We start from the raw sequence: 20999 nt of genomic DNA, 5'->3' as shown, positions 1-20999 counted from the left end.
CAATGGGGCGCTGTGCAAAATTCTACTACCAACTATAATCTCCCTGAAACTAGATTTCAAAAGTAGGCAAGTACAGTATGCTCCAGTCTAGACACCAACTATAGACGCACCATTGCCACCATACACACTTCACCCCTCCATATTTTATACCACGACTTCATACACAGCATTTCACATAGGGTTAACATCTAGCAGTTTGCACTAGATTAACTGCATTTTCTCTAGATCTGATATAAGTTTCCCATCCTCTATAAGTAGGGAGGGCCCTGTAGCTTAGTGCACGATAGAATAATGTCCTTGGGCATGTTACTGAGGCTCCATGTTAGTGTCTCCTTCCTTTAGTGTCTTCCGATTCTCCTGTCCTGTTTCCTGCAGCTCCCAAAATTTCCCTTTTACTATACTGTATACTGCACTGTCAGTTTTGTTTTTAAATTAACAGTGTATTCAGTGACTGTGTGACAGACATCCTTAGCAATATGACAATGCTCAGTGATATACTACATTTTTTTCATAGACTGAAGAGCCATTTTGATAACCAGGGAGAGGTGTCGAATCAGACTTCTGTGCCGCAATATGTGCGCCAGCGCTTAACTCCTGCATTTTCTTATGATCTCCGGCCACTCGCACAGTGATGGACAGGAAGTAGGTGAATGGAAAGTTATCCAGAAGGCCATGTGGGACTTGCACTTCTCCAGTCAGTCCCCGACTCCCAGAAGCCTTTACACCTGCATGAGCAAGCATTGCTTCTTCACACATAAGCAGTGGACTGGAAGCTGGAACTTGGACTTATACTTTAGCGCTACTTACTAGTCGAAGAAATAGCCGGAAAAAGTAAAAAAATGTTCACAATAGTGCCTGGAATTTTGACTGCGATGGTCCATAAATAAGTACAAAACGGAGCTGTTCCAATATATGGGGGTTATTCTGGTTCACTTGCAAAGGCAAATTCCTTCTCAAATGGACAAAACCATGTGCACTGCAGGTGGGGCAGATGTAGCGTGTAAATACTGGCTTTTACACTGCAATATAGATATCAGTTTGAAGTACAAACCCCACCCAAATGTAACTCTCCCTGCACATGTTACATCTGCCCCACCTGCAGTGCATAGGGTTTTGTCCATTAGAGAGTGAGTTTGTCTCTGCGAGGGAACCAGAATAACCACCATAGTCCAATCAAATGAACCCCAAAAAAGGGCTGTGCCTTCCATAGATTGGGGGAAAGTTGGAAGTGTTTTGTTTTCGAGTTATTTAAAAACAAAAAAGTCATATTTTATGGGACATAGCGTCTGAAGCTCCACTCGGAAAATGGTGCAAACTCAGTTTACTCCTATTTGGGATGCACCAAGTGAATTAAAAACACTTTCCCCCAATTTTTGGTAACCAAAATCCTAATTTGACGGGGCTAATAGGTATCCATGGAAATGCAATAACCAGATAAGAATGCGCTGCGCTGCGCTCTTCCTGTGCTCTGTAAATGAGCCCCGGGGGTTTCGGTACCCGTCCCCCGGTGAGATATGCAGGACAGCGACACGTGTATACAGAGCAGCTGTTCACAATTTCTTTGTGACTCCGCGATTTGCATTCCTTTATTGCGTAGCCAAATGCCCTTGTTAGCAGGGAAATGCGCAGAGCAAACGGACCTGGCTCCGCTCTGTTTGTGTTTTTAGGCAAATAACTTGAAACCGAGGATCAGTTTCCAGCTCATATTGTTCCAGATGTCCGCAGCCTCAGTTATGGTCCCTATGGCGACGCAGAATATATGAGCCCAGTGCGCAACGGACCCTTGTCCCCCTCAGCAGCCGGAAATTGCTCTAAGATGTGTATTACGCAATCAGCCACCATTGTGTTGTTTCCATTGTCTAACTTCCTTTTAAATAGGATTATATGTTTTTTTTTTCTAGGGGCATATTTATAAATTATTGGGTAATAAAATCAATAATTATAATTTGTTATCATTGCTACTCGCAGCAATAAAACATAAAGTGCCCCATTCAGGTTGGATCGGTAAGCTGCGAACATCGTAGCTTACTGAGCGCCTGAGAATCCACCCGCAAACTCTGAAAAAATTATACGGATTAAATATGCAGCACAGGACAGTACCAATGGACTGGACTATATACAGCAGTACCACTGCACTGGACTATATACAGCAGTACCACTGCACTGGACTATATACAGCAGTACCACTGCACTGGACTATATACAGCAGTACCACTGGACTGGAATTATACAGCAGTACCACTGCACTGGACTTATACCGCAGTATCACTGGACTGGTCTATATACAGCAGGATCACTGGACTGGTCTTATACAGTAGTACCACTGGACTGAACTTATACAGTAGTATCACTGGACTGGTCTATATACAGCAGTGTCACTAGACTGGTCTATATACATCAGTGTCGCTGGACTGGACTTATACAGCAGTACCACTGGACTGGGCTATATACAGCAGTACCACTGCACTGGACTATATACAGCAGTACCACTGGAATGGAATTATACAGCAGTACCACTGCACTGGACTTATACCGCAGTATCACTGGACTGGTCTATATACAGCAGGATCACTGGACTGGTCTTATACAGTAGTACCACTGGACTGAACTTATTCAGTAGTATCACTGGACTGGTCTATATACAGCAGTGTCACTGGACTGGTCTATATACATCAGTGTCGCCGGACTGGTCTTATACAGCAGTATCACTGGAGTGGACTATATACAGCAGTGTCACTGGACTGAACTTATACAGCAGTACCACTGGACTGGATTTATACAGCAGAATCGCTGGACTGGACTTATACAGCAGGATCACTGGACTGGATTTATACAGCAGGATCACTGGACTGGTCTTATACAGCAGTACCACTGGACTGGTCTTATACAGCAGTATCACTGCACTGGTCTTATACAGCAATATCACTGCACTGGACATATACAGCAGTATCACAGCACTGGACTTATACAGCAGGATCACTGGACTGGTCTATATACAGCAATATCACTGGACTGGTCTTATACAGCAGTATCACTGGACTGAACTTATACAGTAGTATCACTGGACTGGTCTATATACAGCAGTGTCACTGGACTGGTCTATATACATCAGTGTCGCTGGACTGGTCTTATACAGCAGTATCACTGAAGTGGACTATATACAGCAGTGTCACTGGACTGAATTTATACAGCAGTACCACTGGACTGGATTTATACAGCAGAATCGCTGGACTGGACTTATACAGCAGTACCACTGGACTGGATTTATACAGCAGAATCGCTGGACTGGACTTATACAGCAGGATCACTGGACTGGACTTATACAGCAGGATCACTGGACTGGACTTGTACAGCAGGATCACTGGACTGGACTACATACAGCAGTATCACTGGACTGGACTTATACAGCAGTATCACTGGACTGGACTTATACAGCAGTATCACTGGACTGGACTTACACAGCAGTACCACTGGACTGGACTTATACAGCAGGATCACTGGACTGGACTATATACAGCAGTATCACTGGACTGGTCTATATACAGCAGTATCACTGGACTGGTCTATATACAGCAGTGTCACTGGACTGGTCTATATACAGCAGTGTCAATGGACTGGACTATATACAGCAGTGTCACTGGACTGGACTTATACAGCAGTATCACTGGACTGAACTTATACAGCAGTGTCACTGGACTGGACTTATACAGCAGGATCACTGGACTGGACTATATACAGCAGGATCACTGGGCTGGACTTATAAAGCAGGATCACTGGACTTGAATTATACAGCAGTACGACTGGACTGTACTTATACAGCAGTACCACTGGACTGGTCTTATACAGCAGTACCACTGGACTGGACTTATACAGCAGTACCACTGGACTGGACTTATACAGCAGTATCACTGGACTGGTCTATATACAGCAGTGTCACTGGACTGGTCTAAATACAGCAGTGTCACTGGACTGGTCTTATACAGCAGTGTCACTGGACTGGACTATATAGAGCAGTGTCACTGGACTGGACTTATACAGCAGTACCACTGGACTGGACTTATACAGCAGGATCACTGGCCTGGACTATATACAGCAGTATCACTGGACTGGACTTATACAGCAGTATCACTGGACTGGACTTATACAGCAGTACCACTGGACTGGACTTATACAGCAGGATCACTGGACTGGACTATATACAGCAGTATCACTGGACTGGTCTATATACAGCAGTGTCACTGGACTGGACTATATACAGCAGTGTCACTGGACTGGACTTATACAGCAGTATCACTGGACTGAACTTATACAGCAGTGTCACTGGACTGGACTTATACAGCAGGATCACTGGACCGGACTATATACAGCAGGATCACTGGACTGGACTTATAAAGCAGGATCACTGGACTGGACTTATACAGCAGTATCACTGCACTGGATTATATACAGCACTATCAAAGCACTGGATTTATCACTGGACTGGACTTATACAGCAATATCACTGGACTGGTCTATATACAGCAGTATCACTGGACTGGTCTATATACAGCAGTGTCACTGGACTGGTCTATATACAGCAGTGTCACTGGACTGGTCTTATACAGCAGTGTCACTGGACTGGACTATATACAGCAGTGTCACTAGAATGGACTTATACAGCAGTATCACTGGACTGGTCTATATACAGCAGTATCACTAGACTGGTCTATATACAGCAGTGTCACTGGACTGGACTATATACAGCAGGGTCACTGGACTGGACTTATACAGCAGGGTCACTGGACTATATACAGCAGTGTCACTGGACTGGACTTATACAGCAGTATCACTGGACTGGATTTATACAGCAGTATCACTGGACTGGACTTATACAGCAGTACCACTGGACTGGTCTTATACAGCAGGATCACTGGACTGGACTATATACAGCAGTATCACTGGACTGGACTTATACAGCAGTATCACTGGACTGGTCTGTATACAGCAGTATCACTGGACTGGTCTATATACAGCAGTATCACTGGACTGGTCTATATACAACAGTGTCACTGGACAGGTCTTATACAGCAGTATCACTGGACTGGACTATATACAGCAGTGTCACTGGACTGGTCTTATACAGCAGTACCACTGGACTGGATTTATACAGCAGGATCACTGGACTGGACTATATACAGCAGTATCACTGGACTGGACTTATACAGCAGTATCACTGGACTGGTCTATATACAGTAGTATCACTAGACGGGTCTATATACAGCAGTGTCACTGGACTGGTCTTATACAGCAGTATCACTGGACTGGACTATATACAGCAGTGTCACTGGGCTGGTCTTATACAGCAGTGTCACTGGACTGGTCTTATACAGCAGTATCACTGGACGGGTCTTATACAGCAGTATCACTGGACTGAACTTATACAGTAGTATCACTGGACTGGTCTATATACAGCAGTGTCACTGGACTAGTCTATATACATCAGTGTCGCTGGACTGGTCTTATACAGCAGTATCACTGGAGTGGACTATATACAGCAGTGTCACTAGACTGAACTTATACAGCAGTACCACTGGACTGGATTTATACAGCAGAATCGCTGGACTGGACTTATACAGCAGGATCGCTGGACTGGATTTATACAGCAGAATCGCTGGACTGGACTTATACAGTAGGATCGCTGGACTGGACTTATACAGCAGGATCGCTGGACTAGACTTATACAGCAGGATCACTGGACTGGACTATATACAGCAGTATCACTGGACTGGACTTATACAGCAGTATCACTGGACTGGACTTATACAGCAGTATCACTGGACTGGACTTACACAGCAGTACCACTGGACTGGACTTATACAGCAGGATCACTGGACTGGACTATATACAGCAGTATCACTGGAATGGTCTATATACAGCAGTATCACTGGACTGGTCTATATACAGCAGTGTCACTGGACTGGTCTATATACAGCAGTGTCACTGGACTGGACTATATACAGCAGTGTCACTGGACTGGACTTATACAGCAGTATCACTGGACTGAACTTATACAGCAGTGTCACTGGACTGGACTTATACAGCAGTGTCACTGGACTGGACTTATACAGCAGTGTCACTGGACTGGACTTATACAGCAGGATCACTGGACTGGACTATATACAGCAGTGTCACTGGACTGGACTTATACAGCAGTATCACTTCACTGAACTTATACAGCAGTGTCACTGGACTGGACTTATACAGCAGGATCACTGGACTGGACTATATACAGCAGGATCACTGGACTGGACTTATAAAGCAGGATCACTGGACTGGAATTATACAGCAGTACGACTGGACTGTACTTATACAGCAGTACCACTGGACTGGTCTTATACAGCAGTACCACTGGACTGGACTTATACAGCAGTACCACTGGACTGGACTTATACAGCCGTATCACTGCACTGGATTATATACAGCACTATCACAGCACTGGACTTATCACTGGACTGGACTTATACAGCAGTATCACTGGACTGGTCTATATACAGCAGTGTCACTGGACTGGACTATATAGAGCAGTGTCACTGGACTGGACTTATACAGCAGTACCACTGGACTGGTCTTATACAGCAGTGTCACTGGACTGGACTATATAGAGCAGTGTCACTGGACTGGACTTATACAGCAGTACCACTGGACTGGACTTATACAGCAGGATCACTGGCCTGGACTATATACAGCAGTATCACTGGACTGGACTTATACAGCAGTATCACTGGACTGGATTTATACAGCAGTATCACTGGACTGGACTTATACAGCAGTACCACTGGACTGGACTTATACAGCGGTACCACTGGACTGGACTTATACAGCAGTACAACTGGACTGGACTTACTCAGCAGTATCACTGCACTGGATTATATACAGCACTATCACAGCACTGGACTTATCACTGGACTGGACTTATACAGCAGTATCACTGGACTGGTCTATATACAGCAGTATCACTGGACTGGTCTTTATACAGCAGTATCACTGGACTGGTCTATATACAGCAGTGTTACTGGACTGGTCTATATACAGCAGTGTCACTGGACTGGTCTATATACAGCAGTGTCACTGGACTGGTCTTATACAGCAGTGTCCCTGGACTGGACTATATACAGCAGTGTCACTGGACCTGACTTATACAGCAGTATCACTGGACTGGTCTATATACAGCAGTATCACTGGACTGGTCTATATACAGCAGTGTCACTGGACTGAACTATATACAGCACGGGTCACTGGACTGGACTTATACAGCAGGGTCACTGGACTATATACAGCAGTGTCACTGGACTGGACTTATACAGCAGTATCACTGGACTGGATTTATAAAGCAGTATCACTGGACTGGACTTATACAGCAGTACCACTGGACTGGATTTATACAGCAGTATCACTGGACTGGACTTATACAGCAGTACCACTGGACTGGTCTTATACAGCAGGATCACTGGACTGGACTATATACAGCAGTATCACTGGACTGGACTTATACAGCAGTATCACTTGACTGGTCTATATATACAGCAGTATCACTGGACTGGACTAGATACAGCAGTATCACTGGACTGGACTTATACAGCAGTATCACTGGACTGGTCTGTATACAGTAGTATCACTAGACTGGTCTATATACAGCAGTGTCACTGGACTGGTCCTATACAGCAGTATCACTGGACTGGACTATATACAGCAGTGTCACTGGGCTGGTCTTATACAGCAGTACCACTGGACTGGACTTATACAGCAGGATCACTGGACTGGACTATATACAGCAGGATCACTGGACAGGACTTATACAGCAGGATCACTGGACAGGACTATATACAGCAGTATCACTGGACTGGACTTATACAGCAGTATCACTGGACTGGTCTATATACAGCAGTATCACTGGACTGGTCTATATACAGCAATGTCACTGGACTGGTCTTATACAGCAGTGTCACTGGACTGGACTATATACAGCAGGGTCACTGGACTGGTCTTATACAGCAGTACCACTGGACTGGACATATACAGCAGGATCACTGGACTGGACTATATACAGCAGTATCACTGGACTGGACTTATACAACAGTATCACTGGACTGGTCTATATACAGCAGTATCAATGGACTGGTCTACATACAGCAGTGTCACTGGACTGGTCTTATACAGCAGTATCACTGGACTGGACTATAAACAGCAGTGTCACAGGACTGGACTTATACAGCAGGGTCACTGGACTGGTCTTATACAGCAGTACCACTGGACTGGACTATATACAGCAGGATCACTGGACTGGAGTTATACAGTAGGATCACTGGACTGGTCTTATACAGCAGGATCACTGGACTGGTCTTATACAGCAGTACCACTGGACTGGACTTATACAGCAGTATCACTGGACTGGACTGGACTATATACCGCAGTATCACTGACTGGACTTATACAGCAGGATCACTGGACTTATACAGCAGGATCACTGGACTGGTCTTATACAGCAGTACCACTGGACTGGACTTATACAGTAGTATCACTGGACTGGACTTATAAAGCAGTATCACTGGACTGGACTATATACCGCAGTATCACTGGACTGGACTTATACAGCAGGATCACTGGACTAGACTTATACAGCAGGATCACTGGACTGGTCTTATACAGCAGTACCATTGGACTGGACTTATACAGCAGGATCACTGGACTGGTCTTATACAGCAGTACCACTGGACTGGACTTATACAGCATGATCACTGGACGGGACTATATACAGCAGTATCACTGGACTGGTCTATATACAGCAGTATCACTGGACTGGTCTATATACAGCAGTGTCACTGGACTGGACTATATACAGCAGTGTCACTGGACTGGACTTATACAGCAGTATCACTGGACTGAACTTATACAGCAGTGTCACTGGACTGGACTTATACAGCAGGATCACTGGACTGGACTATATACAGTAGGATCACTGGACTGGACTTATAAAGCAGGATCACTGGACTGGACTTATACAGCAGTATCACTGCACTGGATTTATCACTGGACTGGAATTATACAGCAGTATCCCTAAACTGGTCTATATACAGCAGTATCACTGGACTGGTCTATATACAGCAGTGTCACTGGACTGGTCTATATACAGCAGTGTCACTGGACTGGTCTATATACAGCAGTGTCACTGGACTGGTCTATATACAGCAGTGTCACTGGACTGGACTATATACAGCAGTGTCACTGGACTGGATTTATACAGCAGTATCACTGGACTGGTCTATATACAGCAGTATCACTGGACTGGTCTATATACAGCAGTATCACTGGACTGGTCTATATACAGCAGTATCACTGGACTGAACTTATACAGCAGTGTCACTGGACTGGACTTATACAGCAGGGTCACTGGACTGGACTATATACAGCAGGATCACTGGACTGGATTTATAAAGCAGGATCACTGGACTGGACTTATACAGCAGTACCACTGGACTGGACTTATACAGCAGTACCACTGGACTGGACTTATACAGCAGTACCACTGGACTGGACTTATACAGCAGTATCACTGGACTGGTCTATATACAGCAGTATCACTGGACTGGTCTATATACAGCAGTATCACTGGACTGAACTTATACAGCAGTGTCACTGGACTGGACTTATACAGCAGGATCACTGGACTGGACTATATACAGCAGGATCACTGGACTGGATTTATAAAGCAGGATCACTGGACTGGACTTATACAGCAGTACCACTGGACTGGACTTATACAGCGGTACCACTGGACTGGACTTATACAGCAGTACAACTGGACTGGACTTACACAGCAGTATCACTGCACTGGATTATATACAGCACTATCACAGCACTGGACTTATCACTGGACTGGACTTATACAGCAGTATCACTGGACTGGTCTATATACAGCAGTATCACTGGACTGGTCTTTATACAGCAGTATCACTGGACTGGTCTATATACAGCAGTGTTACTGGACTGGTCTATATACAGCAGTGTCACTGGACTGGTCTATATACAGCAGTGTCACTGGACTGGTCTTATACAGCAGTGTCCCTGGACTGGACTATATACAGCAGTGTCACTGGACCTGACTTATACAGCAGTATCACTGGACTGGTCTATATACAGCAGTATCACTGGACTGGTCTATATACAGCAGTGTCACTGGACTGAACTATATACAGCACGGGTCACTGGACTGGACTTATACAGCAGGGTCACTGGACTATATACAGCAGTGTCACTGGACTGGACTTATACAGCAGTATCACTGGACTGGATTTATACAGCAGTATCACTGGACTGGACTTATACAGCAGTACCACTGGACTGGATTTATACAGCAGTATCACTGGACTGGACTTATACAGCAGTACCACTGGACTGGTCTTATACAGCAGGATCACTGGACTGGACTATATACAGCAGTATCACTGGACTGGACTTATACAGCAGTATCACTTGACTGGTCTATATATACAGCAGTATCACTGGACTGGTCTATATACAGCAGTGTCACTGGACAGGTCTTATACAGCAGTGTCACTGGACTGGTCTTATACAGCAGTACCACTGGACTGGACTTATACAGCAGGATCACTGGACTGGACTATATACAGCAGTATCACTGGACTGGACTTATACAGCAGTATCACTGGACTGGTCTATATACAGTAGTATCACTAGACTGGTCTATATACAGCAGTGTCACTGGACTGGTCCTATACAGCAGTATCACTGGACTGGACTATATACAGCAGTGTCACTGGGCTGGTCTTATACAGCAGTACCACTGGACTGGACTTATACAGCAGGATCACTGGACTGGACTATATACAGCAGGATCACTGGACTGGACTTATACAGCAGGATCACTGGACAGGACTATATACAGCAGTATCACTGGACTGGACTTATACAGCAGTATCACTGGACTGGTCTATATACAGCAGTATCACTGGACTGGTCTATATACAGCAATGTCACTGGACTGGTCTTATACAGCAGTGTCACTGGACTGGACTATATACAGCAGGGTCACTGGACTGGTCTTATACAGCAGTACCACTGGACTGGACATATACAGCAGGATCACTGGACTGGACTATATACAGCAGTATCACTGGACTGGACTTATACAACAGTATCACTGGACTGGTCTATATACAGCAGTATCAATGGACTGGTCTATATACAGCAGTGTCACTGGACTGGTCTTATACAGCAGTATCACTGGACTGGACTATATACAGCAGTGTCACAGGACTGGACTTATACAGCAGGGTCACTGGACTGGACTTATACAGCAGTACCACTGGACTGGACTATATACAGCAGGATCACTGGACTGGAGTTATACAGTAGGATCACTGGACTGGTCTTATACAGCAGGATCACTGGACTGGTCTTATACAGCAGTACCACTGGACTGGACTATATACAGCAGTATCACTGGACTGGACTTATACAGCAGTATCACTGGACTGGACTGGACTATATACCGCAGTATCACTGACTGGACTTATACAGCAGGATCACTGGACTTATACAGCAGGATCACTGGACTGGTCTTATACAGCAGTACCACTGGACTGGACTTATACAGTAGTATCACTGGACTGGACTTATACAGCAGTATCACTGGACTGGACTATATACCGCAGTATCACTGGACTGGACTTATACAGCAGGATCACTGGACTAGACTTATACAGCAGGATCACTGGACTGGTCTTATACAGCAGTACCACTGGACTGGACTTATACAGCAGGATCACTGGACTGGTCTTATACAGCAGTACCACTGGACTGGACTTATACAGCAGTATCACTGGACTGGTCTTATACAGCAGTACCACTGGACTGGACTATATACAGCAGGATCACTGGACTGGTTATACAGCAGGATCACTGGACTGGACTATATACCGCAGTATCACTGGACTGGACTTATACAGCAGGATCACTGGACTGGACTTATACAGCAGGATCACTGGACTGGTCTTATACAGCAGTACCACTGGACTGGACTTATACAGCAGGATCACTGGACTGGAATTATACAGCAGGATCACTGGACTGGACTTATACAGCAGGATCACTGGACTGGTCTTATACAGCAGTACCACTGGACTGGACTTATACAGCAGTATCACTGGACTGGTCTTATACAGCAGTACCACTGGACTGGACTTATACAGCAGTATCACTGGGATGGAATTATACAACAGTATCACAGACTGGACTTATAGAGCACTATCACTGGGATGGAATTATACAGCAGTATCACTGGACTGGAATTATACAGCAGTATCACTGGACTGGAATTATACAGCAGGATCACTGGACTGGAGTTATACAGCAGTATCACTGGACTGGTCTTATACAGCAGTACCACTGGACTGGAGTTATACAGCAGGATCACTGGACTGGACTTATACAGCAGTATCACGGACTGGATTTATACAGCAGGATCACTGGAATGGACTTATACAGCAGGATCACTGGACTGGATTTATACAGCAGGATCACTGGACTGGACTTATACAGCTCGATCACTGGACTGGACTATATACAGCAGTATCACGGACTGGATTTATACAGCAGGATCACTGGTCTGGAATTATACAGCAGGATCACTGGACTGGATTTATACAGCAGGATCACTGGACTGGACTTATACTGCTCGATCACTGGACTGGACTATATACAGCAGTATCACGGACTGGATTTATACAGCAGGATCACTGGTCTGGAATTATACAGCAGGATCACTGGACTGGATTTATACAGCAGGATCACTGGACTGGACTTATACAGCTCGATCACTGGACTGGACTATATACAGCACTATCACTGGACTGGACTATATATAGCACTATCACCGGACTTGTCTATATACACACACCCTCCCCTAATACAGGTATATTCGGCCTGGTGCTGACGTCACACACACCCTCCCCTAATACAGGCATATCTGGCCTGGTGCTGACGTCACACACACCCTCCCCTAATACAGGTATATTCGGCCTGGTGCTGACGTCACACACACCCTCCCCTAATACAGGTATATTCGGCCTGGTGCTGACGTCACACACACCCTCCCCTAATACAGGTATATTCGGCCTGGTGCTGACGTCACACACACCCTCCCTAATACAGGTATATCCGGCCTGGTGCTGACGTCACACACACCCTCCCTAATACAGGCATATCCGGCCTGGTGCTGTCGTCACACACACCCTCCCTAATACAGGTATATCCGGCCTGGTGCTGACGTCACACACACCCTCCCTAATACAGGTATATCCGGCCTGGTGCTGACGTCACACACACCCTCCCTAATACAGGTATATCCGGCCTGGTGCTGACGTCACACACACCCTCCCTAATACAGGCATATCCGTCCTGGTGCTGTCGTCACATTCCCAGCACTTTAGCAAGTATTGTATCTCTCCGGTCTGTGTGGTCCGGCGGCTGTGTAGGGAGTCTCATACAGGGGAAATCACGTGAGAGGTCGGTAGCTCTCGCAAGATTTCCCCTGTATGAGACTCGCTGTATGGCTGTCGGGCGGGTGGGCGGGCCACAAAAAACGGCTCCAGGGGCCGTATACGGCCCGCGGGCCGGAGGTTCCCCACCGCTAGTGGATGGTAGGGCATAAAATACCGCCTGTCAGCACATGTCTTGTCAACATGAACACCGAAACATACCACCGCGTTCACTCGCCATTTTTCGGGCACACTATTTTATTCTCCCACCACGCACTAGTGGATGGACTGCCTGTTGGCACATGTCGGCTCAAAAAACAATAAAAAAAAAAACATGTAGACCTTTTAACTGTCGACCTTCCCCATGTCAACCTAATGACCATGTTGAACAAATGACTCTGTCGACCTAAAGTCATGTTGACCTACCTGCATGCTGACATAGTGGTGTCGACCTAATGCTTGTTGATCTACTTGGGGGTGACCCAATGAACGTATCCCCTTCTGCACTCCCTGCATTTTTTTCTGGCACACCTGCGCTTTTCTTGGCATTTCCACGAAACGGCCGGTTACCCCCCCCCCCCCACGCCTACTTCCTGTCAATCACCCTGTGAACTGCGTGCGGAGGAAAAAAGTATCAGGATTCCGTCGCCAGCAGGCGTCGCAGATGAGCATTGCGGCCCATAAGCATGCACAGTTCACCGATAATCAGCCGAGGCGTGACTTCTCACAGCAGCAATCAGGTCTGAATTACCTGGGTTCACGTCCAATAAACCGGGATAATGAGGGCAGTGTAAAAGGGATATGATGTATATAATTTGCTAGAATATATTCATAATAATAATTATAAAAATAATAATAATAGTGATAATTATATATATATAAATATAATATTAGTTGGTACATAACCAAATATTGCGGCTTCGCACTTTAATACCTTCAATTATATATAATCTCTACCTAATCGTATCTATCTATCTATCTATCTATCTATCTATCTATCTATCTATCTATCTATCTAACTAATGTTTTGTTAATGACTTTGCAAGCCAGCAGAATCATTTTATATATGGAACTAGTTAAAATTCCATCAAAATTACGGAACAAGCTAACAGAAATAGCGCTGGCAGCTGCGGGCATCCGGTCAAGCAACAGTATCCACAACACTTGAATTCCCCCCATAGAGGTGAGGAGCACAGTCAGTCTTTTATCATATAGAATTATCATATTCATATTCCAGTAATAATGAAGTAATGTGTCAGTCAGAGGCTGCAATGAGTGCAGCAGCGCTGGCATTGGTGCAGCTCCTCCAGCCCAGCCCCAGCCCCTGACATGTCCCCTCTGGAGGAGTCTGAGAGGAAGTTCCTGGCTGCAGTTGGAAGTAGTCAGGGAGCAGCGGATTATCTGCAGCCCTGTCCCGTTATCTGCTGCTGCATGTCAGGACTCCTCTCCCTCCCTCCCCCCTGTCATACCACCACCACATCCCCCCACCCCGCACACACTCACTGCCAAAAAAACAAGCCCCCCCTCCCTCCTTCCTCATTTCCTTAACAGCATTTCCTGAGCTGGATAACCCAGTGATTTGTAAGAAAAGGAGGAAGGAGGAAAAAAAATACAGATAGGTGGGAAAAAAAGTCATTTGCAGACTTTGGAAGTGCTATGGAGGGTCTTCATTGAGTGCTAGCTCCTGTGTCCCTGCTGGATTGGGTGTGGAGCACTCAGAGAGCGAGAGTGGACACTTGGTATTGCTGCCTAGGTGGCAGAGTTGGCATCAGGCTGTGCCCTTCCCTGTCTCTCCAGATGCCAGCCTTCCCCCACCCTCCTGCCAGCAGCCTCTACCTCTCTCCCAGGATGTGAGCCCCCATTCCCCCTTGCCATTCTCAGACCATCCCTGTCTGCTGCTGCCTGCTGCATCCCACCCCTCCCCACCTCAGGGGTGACAGCTGATCTCCTGCCTGGAGCCGCTTCATGGAGTGACTTGTTGGAGCGACTGCTGGGACATCTCAGATGCTGGCTGGCACCTCACTGCCCCCCTTATTCCTCTAATACATAGATATCTGTCTTATTCCCACCGGGAGGGGAGGGGGGCTCCTCTCTGGACCAACTCATGAAGAACAAGGGAGCTAAAGCGAAGCTCAAGAGGAAAGGAGCCTTTGGATGTGATCTGACTGAGTACCTGGAGTCCACTGGGCAGGATGGTAAGTCCACCCCCCTCCTCCTGCGCCGCTATACTGGCCAAATGCTTTTTTATTAACATTTACTTATGTAGCGCCAGCCTATTCCATTGCATGTTACAATAATGTCATATCAGAGGACATAACTGTATCATCTCTGCAGATAACTGCACAGGATATGATCAGGGTATGTGTCAGCCGTTACAGTGATGCAACTTATTACTAAGCATCAGACAAACCCTAGGAAGTGAATCTGAGTTTTGTTTGGAACAGTTGGCTGAACCCCCATTCTTTAGGTTGGGGTGGGGATGGGGTTTAATCCCCCCCCCCCCAAGCACATTGATCTGTCTATTCCCGCGAAGGGAACATCTGATTCGAATTAACTGCAAAAGTATTTCTGCAAAAAAACTTCACGTAAGGTATCCTTAGGACATTAACTCCTCCGGCGCTGGGAATAAGCGGACTGCGCTCTTCTGGGCCTCCCGGCAGGGAAATGGTTAACTCGGTGGTCCCCAAGCTTTCTTGAATCACGTCCAGAATTTCTCTCACGGCACCCCTAGGCCAAAAGTTTTTGATTGAGAAAAAAAAGTTATTCAATGAAATAAATTGTGCTGGGCTGGAGTGGGAAATCCACATCTATTGCATGACGGGCAGCTGATCGCTCTGGTTTTGAATACCGCATTGACCAGTATTTATTTTTGTGGTCCTGGACCACCGCCCCGCAGCGCACAGTTTGGGAACCACTGGCTTACGTTTCTCTAGATTAGATAACACAGAAAGATTTTGGAATTATACAGGGCACCGGGTTATATTATTATTTAGAAGTACTGGTAATGTTTATTTATATGGCGCTCAACGCAATACATAACTGCGCAAAAACAATGACTTACAGTACAAGGCAATATTGGAAAAGCACATGGTAAATACTGTACATATAATACCCCTTTTACACCACCGCAAAACCCCAGGTCTTTGGCGGGTCAGATCCGGGTCAGCAGCAGTGTAAATGGGACATGCCGTGTCCCTTTACACGGGACATCTACCCAGGTCCTGACCTGGGTAGAACACGGCTAGGACCTGGGTAGAGGGTGGTGTAAATGGGTACGCCGGGTCATCTGACCCGGCTCCCATTGAGATCAATGGGGGAAGTGCAACCTGCAGACCGCAGTGTCCGCAGGTTGGACGGGGGGCGCACACAGCCTGCGCTGCTGTCTGCTATACTCTACAGACATCAGCGGCGGCAGCGGAGGAGGTGAATGGATGCCTGTGTGCGGCATCTATTCACCTCCCGGACGAGGGCTAGGGGGGTGCACGGGGGCTGGGGGCAGCCCAGCAGATTACCTTAGTGCTGGGCTTGCCCCAGCACAGCGGTCCGGGTCCCGGCAGCGGGGATCGGCGCTTGCAGATGACGTCATCTCCAAGCGGCGGCTGGGGGAAGCGGTGGTGTAAAAGGGAGCAAACGCCAGGTCGCACCCGGCATGAAGCGGGGATCAAAAACCAAATACCATTTTTGGTATAAAAGGGGTATAACATTGTAACACTAGAATATAACACAGTAATAAGCCATGTACAGTACTGGATGGTTCAGGCTGATTGTGCTTATAGCGGACCTGTCATATTAACACAGCCTCTCTTATAAAAAGCGCACCGGAATATGCTGCGCTATATAAGAAACTGTAAATAAATAATAATAAATAAGAATGCAGCCAATCCATTCATTCTGAGCCACTGACCTCGCCGAGGCATGAGGCACTGATTGCCTCTTGCCTCAGCGATGTCACTATCAATTAGAGATTTTGGGGTACTGGCTGAGCTCCCAATATGGCCGCCACTGCTCTGTGGGTGACATGCCCGCTGTAATATATATCTATACTCAGACTTTATTGTTATTTTCCCTTATACCAGCATCTCGCAAAGTTCTAAGTAATAGCTGTGATTATCGATCACGTTCGGGACATGTCTGCTCGACTCCTGGTTCCCTGTCCTTGAGGCATGCTGTATTCTGAGATAGAAGATTACAGTAATTACAGACCTTGTAATTGTATGAGATTGATAATTACAGTGTGTGTGAGACATATACGTGGCTGTGGCGGAGTTCATGGACTGTATATGGGATGTAGCAGGAGATCTTTGTCTATAAGCACTTCGCTGACTAGCAGGCCAGTCATTCAGGTGCTCACGTTACATAAATACCGTGAGGTAAATCAATAAAGCTTCTATAAAATAAAAAAAAGGTGATGTTGTCCATATCAACCAATCAGATTCTGTCTAAGGATGCAATAGAGGAATGATAGATAGAATTTGATTGGTTGCTATGGGTAACATCACCTCTTAATTTTTTTAGAAGCTTTAGCAATTTTACCCCTGTGGGCTTCAGGTATGTGAGAGTAGGAGCCCCTCTCAGGCATTTTGATATGCCCAACAGTCCATGTTTTCAAGATTTCCTCACGTAAGCCACATAATAGTCGTGGATAGGGACCTACATTTTATTTGTTGATTAAAAAAAACGAAGGGCCTGATTCAGCACTGATCGGACAGGGCCAAATGGTGGGGGTCTGTGCAGGAGCGAACGGCTTTGGCGAGTTTCACACTCAGCGAACCGCTCGCTCCAGAGGGGGCGGACACCGAGGGGAAGGCATCACCATGAAAATGCTGGTGACTACACAAGGAACGTATGCAGGCCGATGCCTGTCACATGACGTGTGTGTGGGGGGGGGCGGGCGTTTGTCAGGGCTGCTGTTACATGCCCGCTAGGCAGCAAAAACTGCGAACGGGTCTGAATCGGCCCGTAATCCCTAATAGGTCAATTTGTAGTCGGTTCAATGGTTTAATGACGAGCTGTCACAACAAAATGTGAAGGGTTTACATCAGGAAACATCTCCCTCATTGACTCAAGTGAAGCTGACGGCAGCCATTTTGTGGGTTGAACTGATAGTAACGAGAATGTGGCCTATCTAAATGAAAAAGAATGCGGCCCTTTTTTTTTAATTGAATGCCTCCAGTTATATTCTCCATTTTTTTTGTATAATGTCTATCACGCTGCAAGCTATTGTTATCTGTTATCAGACATTTATGGCTCACTTTAGTACCCTTCCTTCATTTTGAAGACAGGAAGTCTGATGTGTATAGGATAATTTCTTCCCCTATATTGATCAAACCAATCAGTTTAGATCCTCTGCCTTTGATGCGCTCATTTCTATAATTTATTTATACAGCACTTAATTGATTTTTCCCCCTGTTTTAGAATATGCTGCTCTCATTGAATCCCTTTGATATATTTGATGGTATATCCAATAATCTAAATGATTTAAGCGAGCCTTGGCCCTGAGATTTGGGATGACCTCCCTCTCATCTTTGCTTTTACCGAAATAGCCTTGGGCGGCAGTCAAATAAATGTTACCGCTGATCTCCCATTACCCCTATAGTGCCTATCCCAAGTGGAAGAGGTCTATATAGATGCAATTAGCCCTCCGCCTTTGCCAAGGCCACTATTGCGTCATTCAGACGCCATCATTCGGTTGGCAATGCGCAAAACAACACCTCACTCCCTGCACGTGGAGACTCCTGGGCAAATCCAGAGACAGACTCATCAGGCAATCTTGTAGTGCAAAAAGGAATCTCAAATTGTCACAGAAACCGATGCGGGTTTTTAGGCAACAGGACTGAGCGCCTGCGTCTCCCCTGCTGTGTTAGTTAGCACTACAAAACATGCTGGTATTTGCAGTTCCACAACGCCTTGGGAGTCAGAAGTTGCCTGTTGTACCCCACAAGCCGAAGCTATAACTGTCAACTACAACTCTTATGGGGCCAGATTCTCTAAGCTTCAAAAGTGAAAAAATGGAGAGTGATAAACAACCAGCCAATCAGCTCCTGTCTGACATTTTTCAAACACAGTCTGTGACATGGCAGGTAGGAGCTGATTGGCTGGCTGTTTATCACTCTCCAATTTATCACTTTTGAAGCTTAGAGAATCTAGCCCCATGGTCTTTGGCCTAGGGGCCTAATTTGGGCCCTTATTCTGGTTGGTGCGGTAATGTCCGCGTGCGTTCGTGCCGCCGATGTTTTGTGTCTGCGCATGTGCAGAGGCGTCTCTGCGCATGTGCGAGCGGGGCGTACGACCAAATCCCGCATGAAATGTGAACACTCCGACCAGGGGGTGGAGAGGGGCGTGAAGGGCTATTTGGGCTCATTACCATATGCATACGCCCCGCGTTTCATGGGCGTTCCCATGCAAACGCTGGGCGTACGTATGGTAATGCGGCCGTGACGCACGTGTAGGGGGCGGACATATGACATCACCGGATGTCAGCTGCCCGCCCAGATCCCTGCTTTTGCACGGAAAAATGTCCGTGTGGTCTGAGGTTGCGGGAGCTGGTGGAGCACTCGGTCCTGCATTCGATGGTCTGCGACCATCGAATGATGGGGGAGGTTCCCTAAGATGGAGGAGGCGTATTCCGTGAAAAATACACGTGCGGTCCGTTCGGCCAGCTTATTACCGCGTACGGACGGAGTTGGCGATCCGTATGGAAGGCGGGGTTTCGCACGCACGGTCCTGGCCGCATAATCGGATCCGGCCGCACCGATCAGAATAAGGGCCTTGAACCTGATGGCACAGCTGCGATAATTGATAGACTGCACATGCGTATGGCCAGTGGCGGATTCAGGGGGGGGGGGCACCCGGGCACGTGACCCCCTGTCATTTATTTTGTAGCTGAGGACCAGGGCTTTCCAACGAGCCCAGCCCTGTGTCTCTAGCCCCCCGGGAACAGGAGATATCGCCTGGCAAACCTGTAACGTTTTTTCCCCATAGGAAAATATGGGATCCATCAATTCCGACCCCCACCCGGTTCCGACGGCTGCCAGTTTATTTTATTCAGTTCCAAATCGCTGGGCCTTCAATATGATATCAGGCTGGTTCAAATCGGTCAATCGGTTCCAGAGATATTACGTGTAAACCGATTTTTTTATTTTTGAAATGTAATTTCATGGCTGTTCATGTTCTTTGAGTGCAGATTACTCTGGAACCAAACGTATCAGTTTCACTGGACCAAAATCATTCAAAGCCCACTCAAAAGTTCTTCAATATGATACTTGTCTCATGTAAATGAGTCAGTTGGTTCCGAAGATAAAGGCGGTTAAATGAGATAACTGGTTAAAGGGGGAGGGGTGGTTTTCTCTCCCCCTCACACCAGAAAATGCAGGGACTAGGCTGGTGTAAAAGGGGCCAACCTGGGAATGCATTTTCTGGTGTGAAAGGGGTATTATTTCAAATAGCCGGTACCTGCAGTGCTCT

General features: G+C 46.5%; 1 protein-coding gene across 1 annotated transcript in view; it reads left to right on the top strand.

Annotated features, from left to right (window-relative positions):
* The first annotated feature begins 15066 nt into the window (after positions 1-15066).
* Positions 15067-20999, top strand: part of ARHGAP31 (Rho GTPase activating protein 31) — a 133540-nt gene continuing 127607 nt past the window's right edge. Inside the window, exon 1 of the mRNA XM_083171570.1 lies at positions 15067-15730. Coding sequence (XP_083027696.1) covers positions 15640-15730 — 91 coding nt within the window. The 5' untranslated portion in view covers positions 15067-15639. The remainder of the gene's footprint in view (positions 15731-20999) is intronic.

Source organism: Crinia signifera, chromosome 2 (genome assembly GCF_055691185.1).
Source record: "Crinia signifera chromosome 2, ASM5569118v1, whole genome shotgun sequence".
NCBI classification, from domain to species: Eukaryota; Metazoa; Chordata; class Amphibia; order Anura; family Myobatrachidae; genus Crinia; species Crinia signifera.
This window is presented reverse-complemented; position numbering and strand designations above follow the sequence as displayed.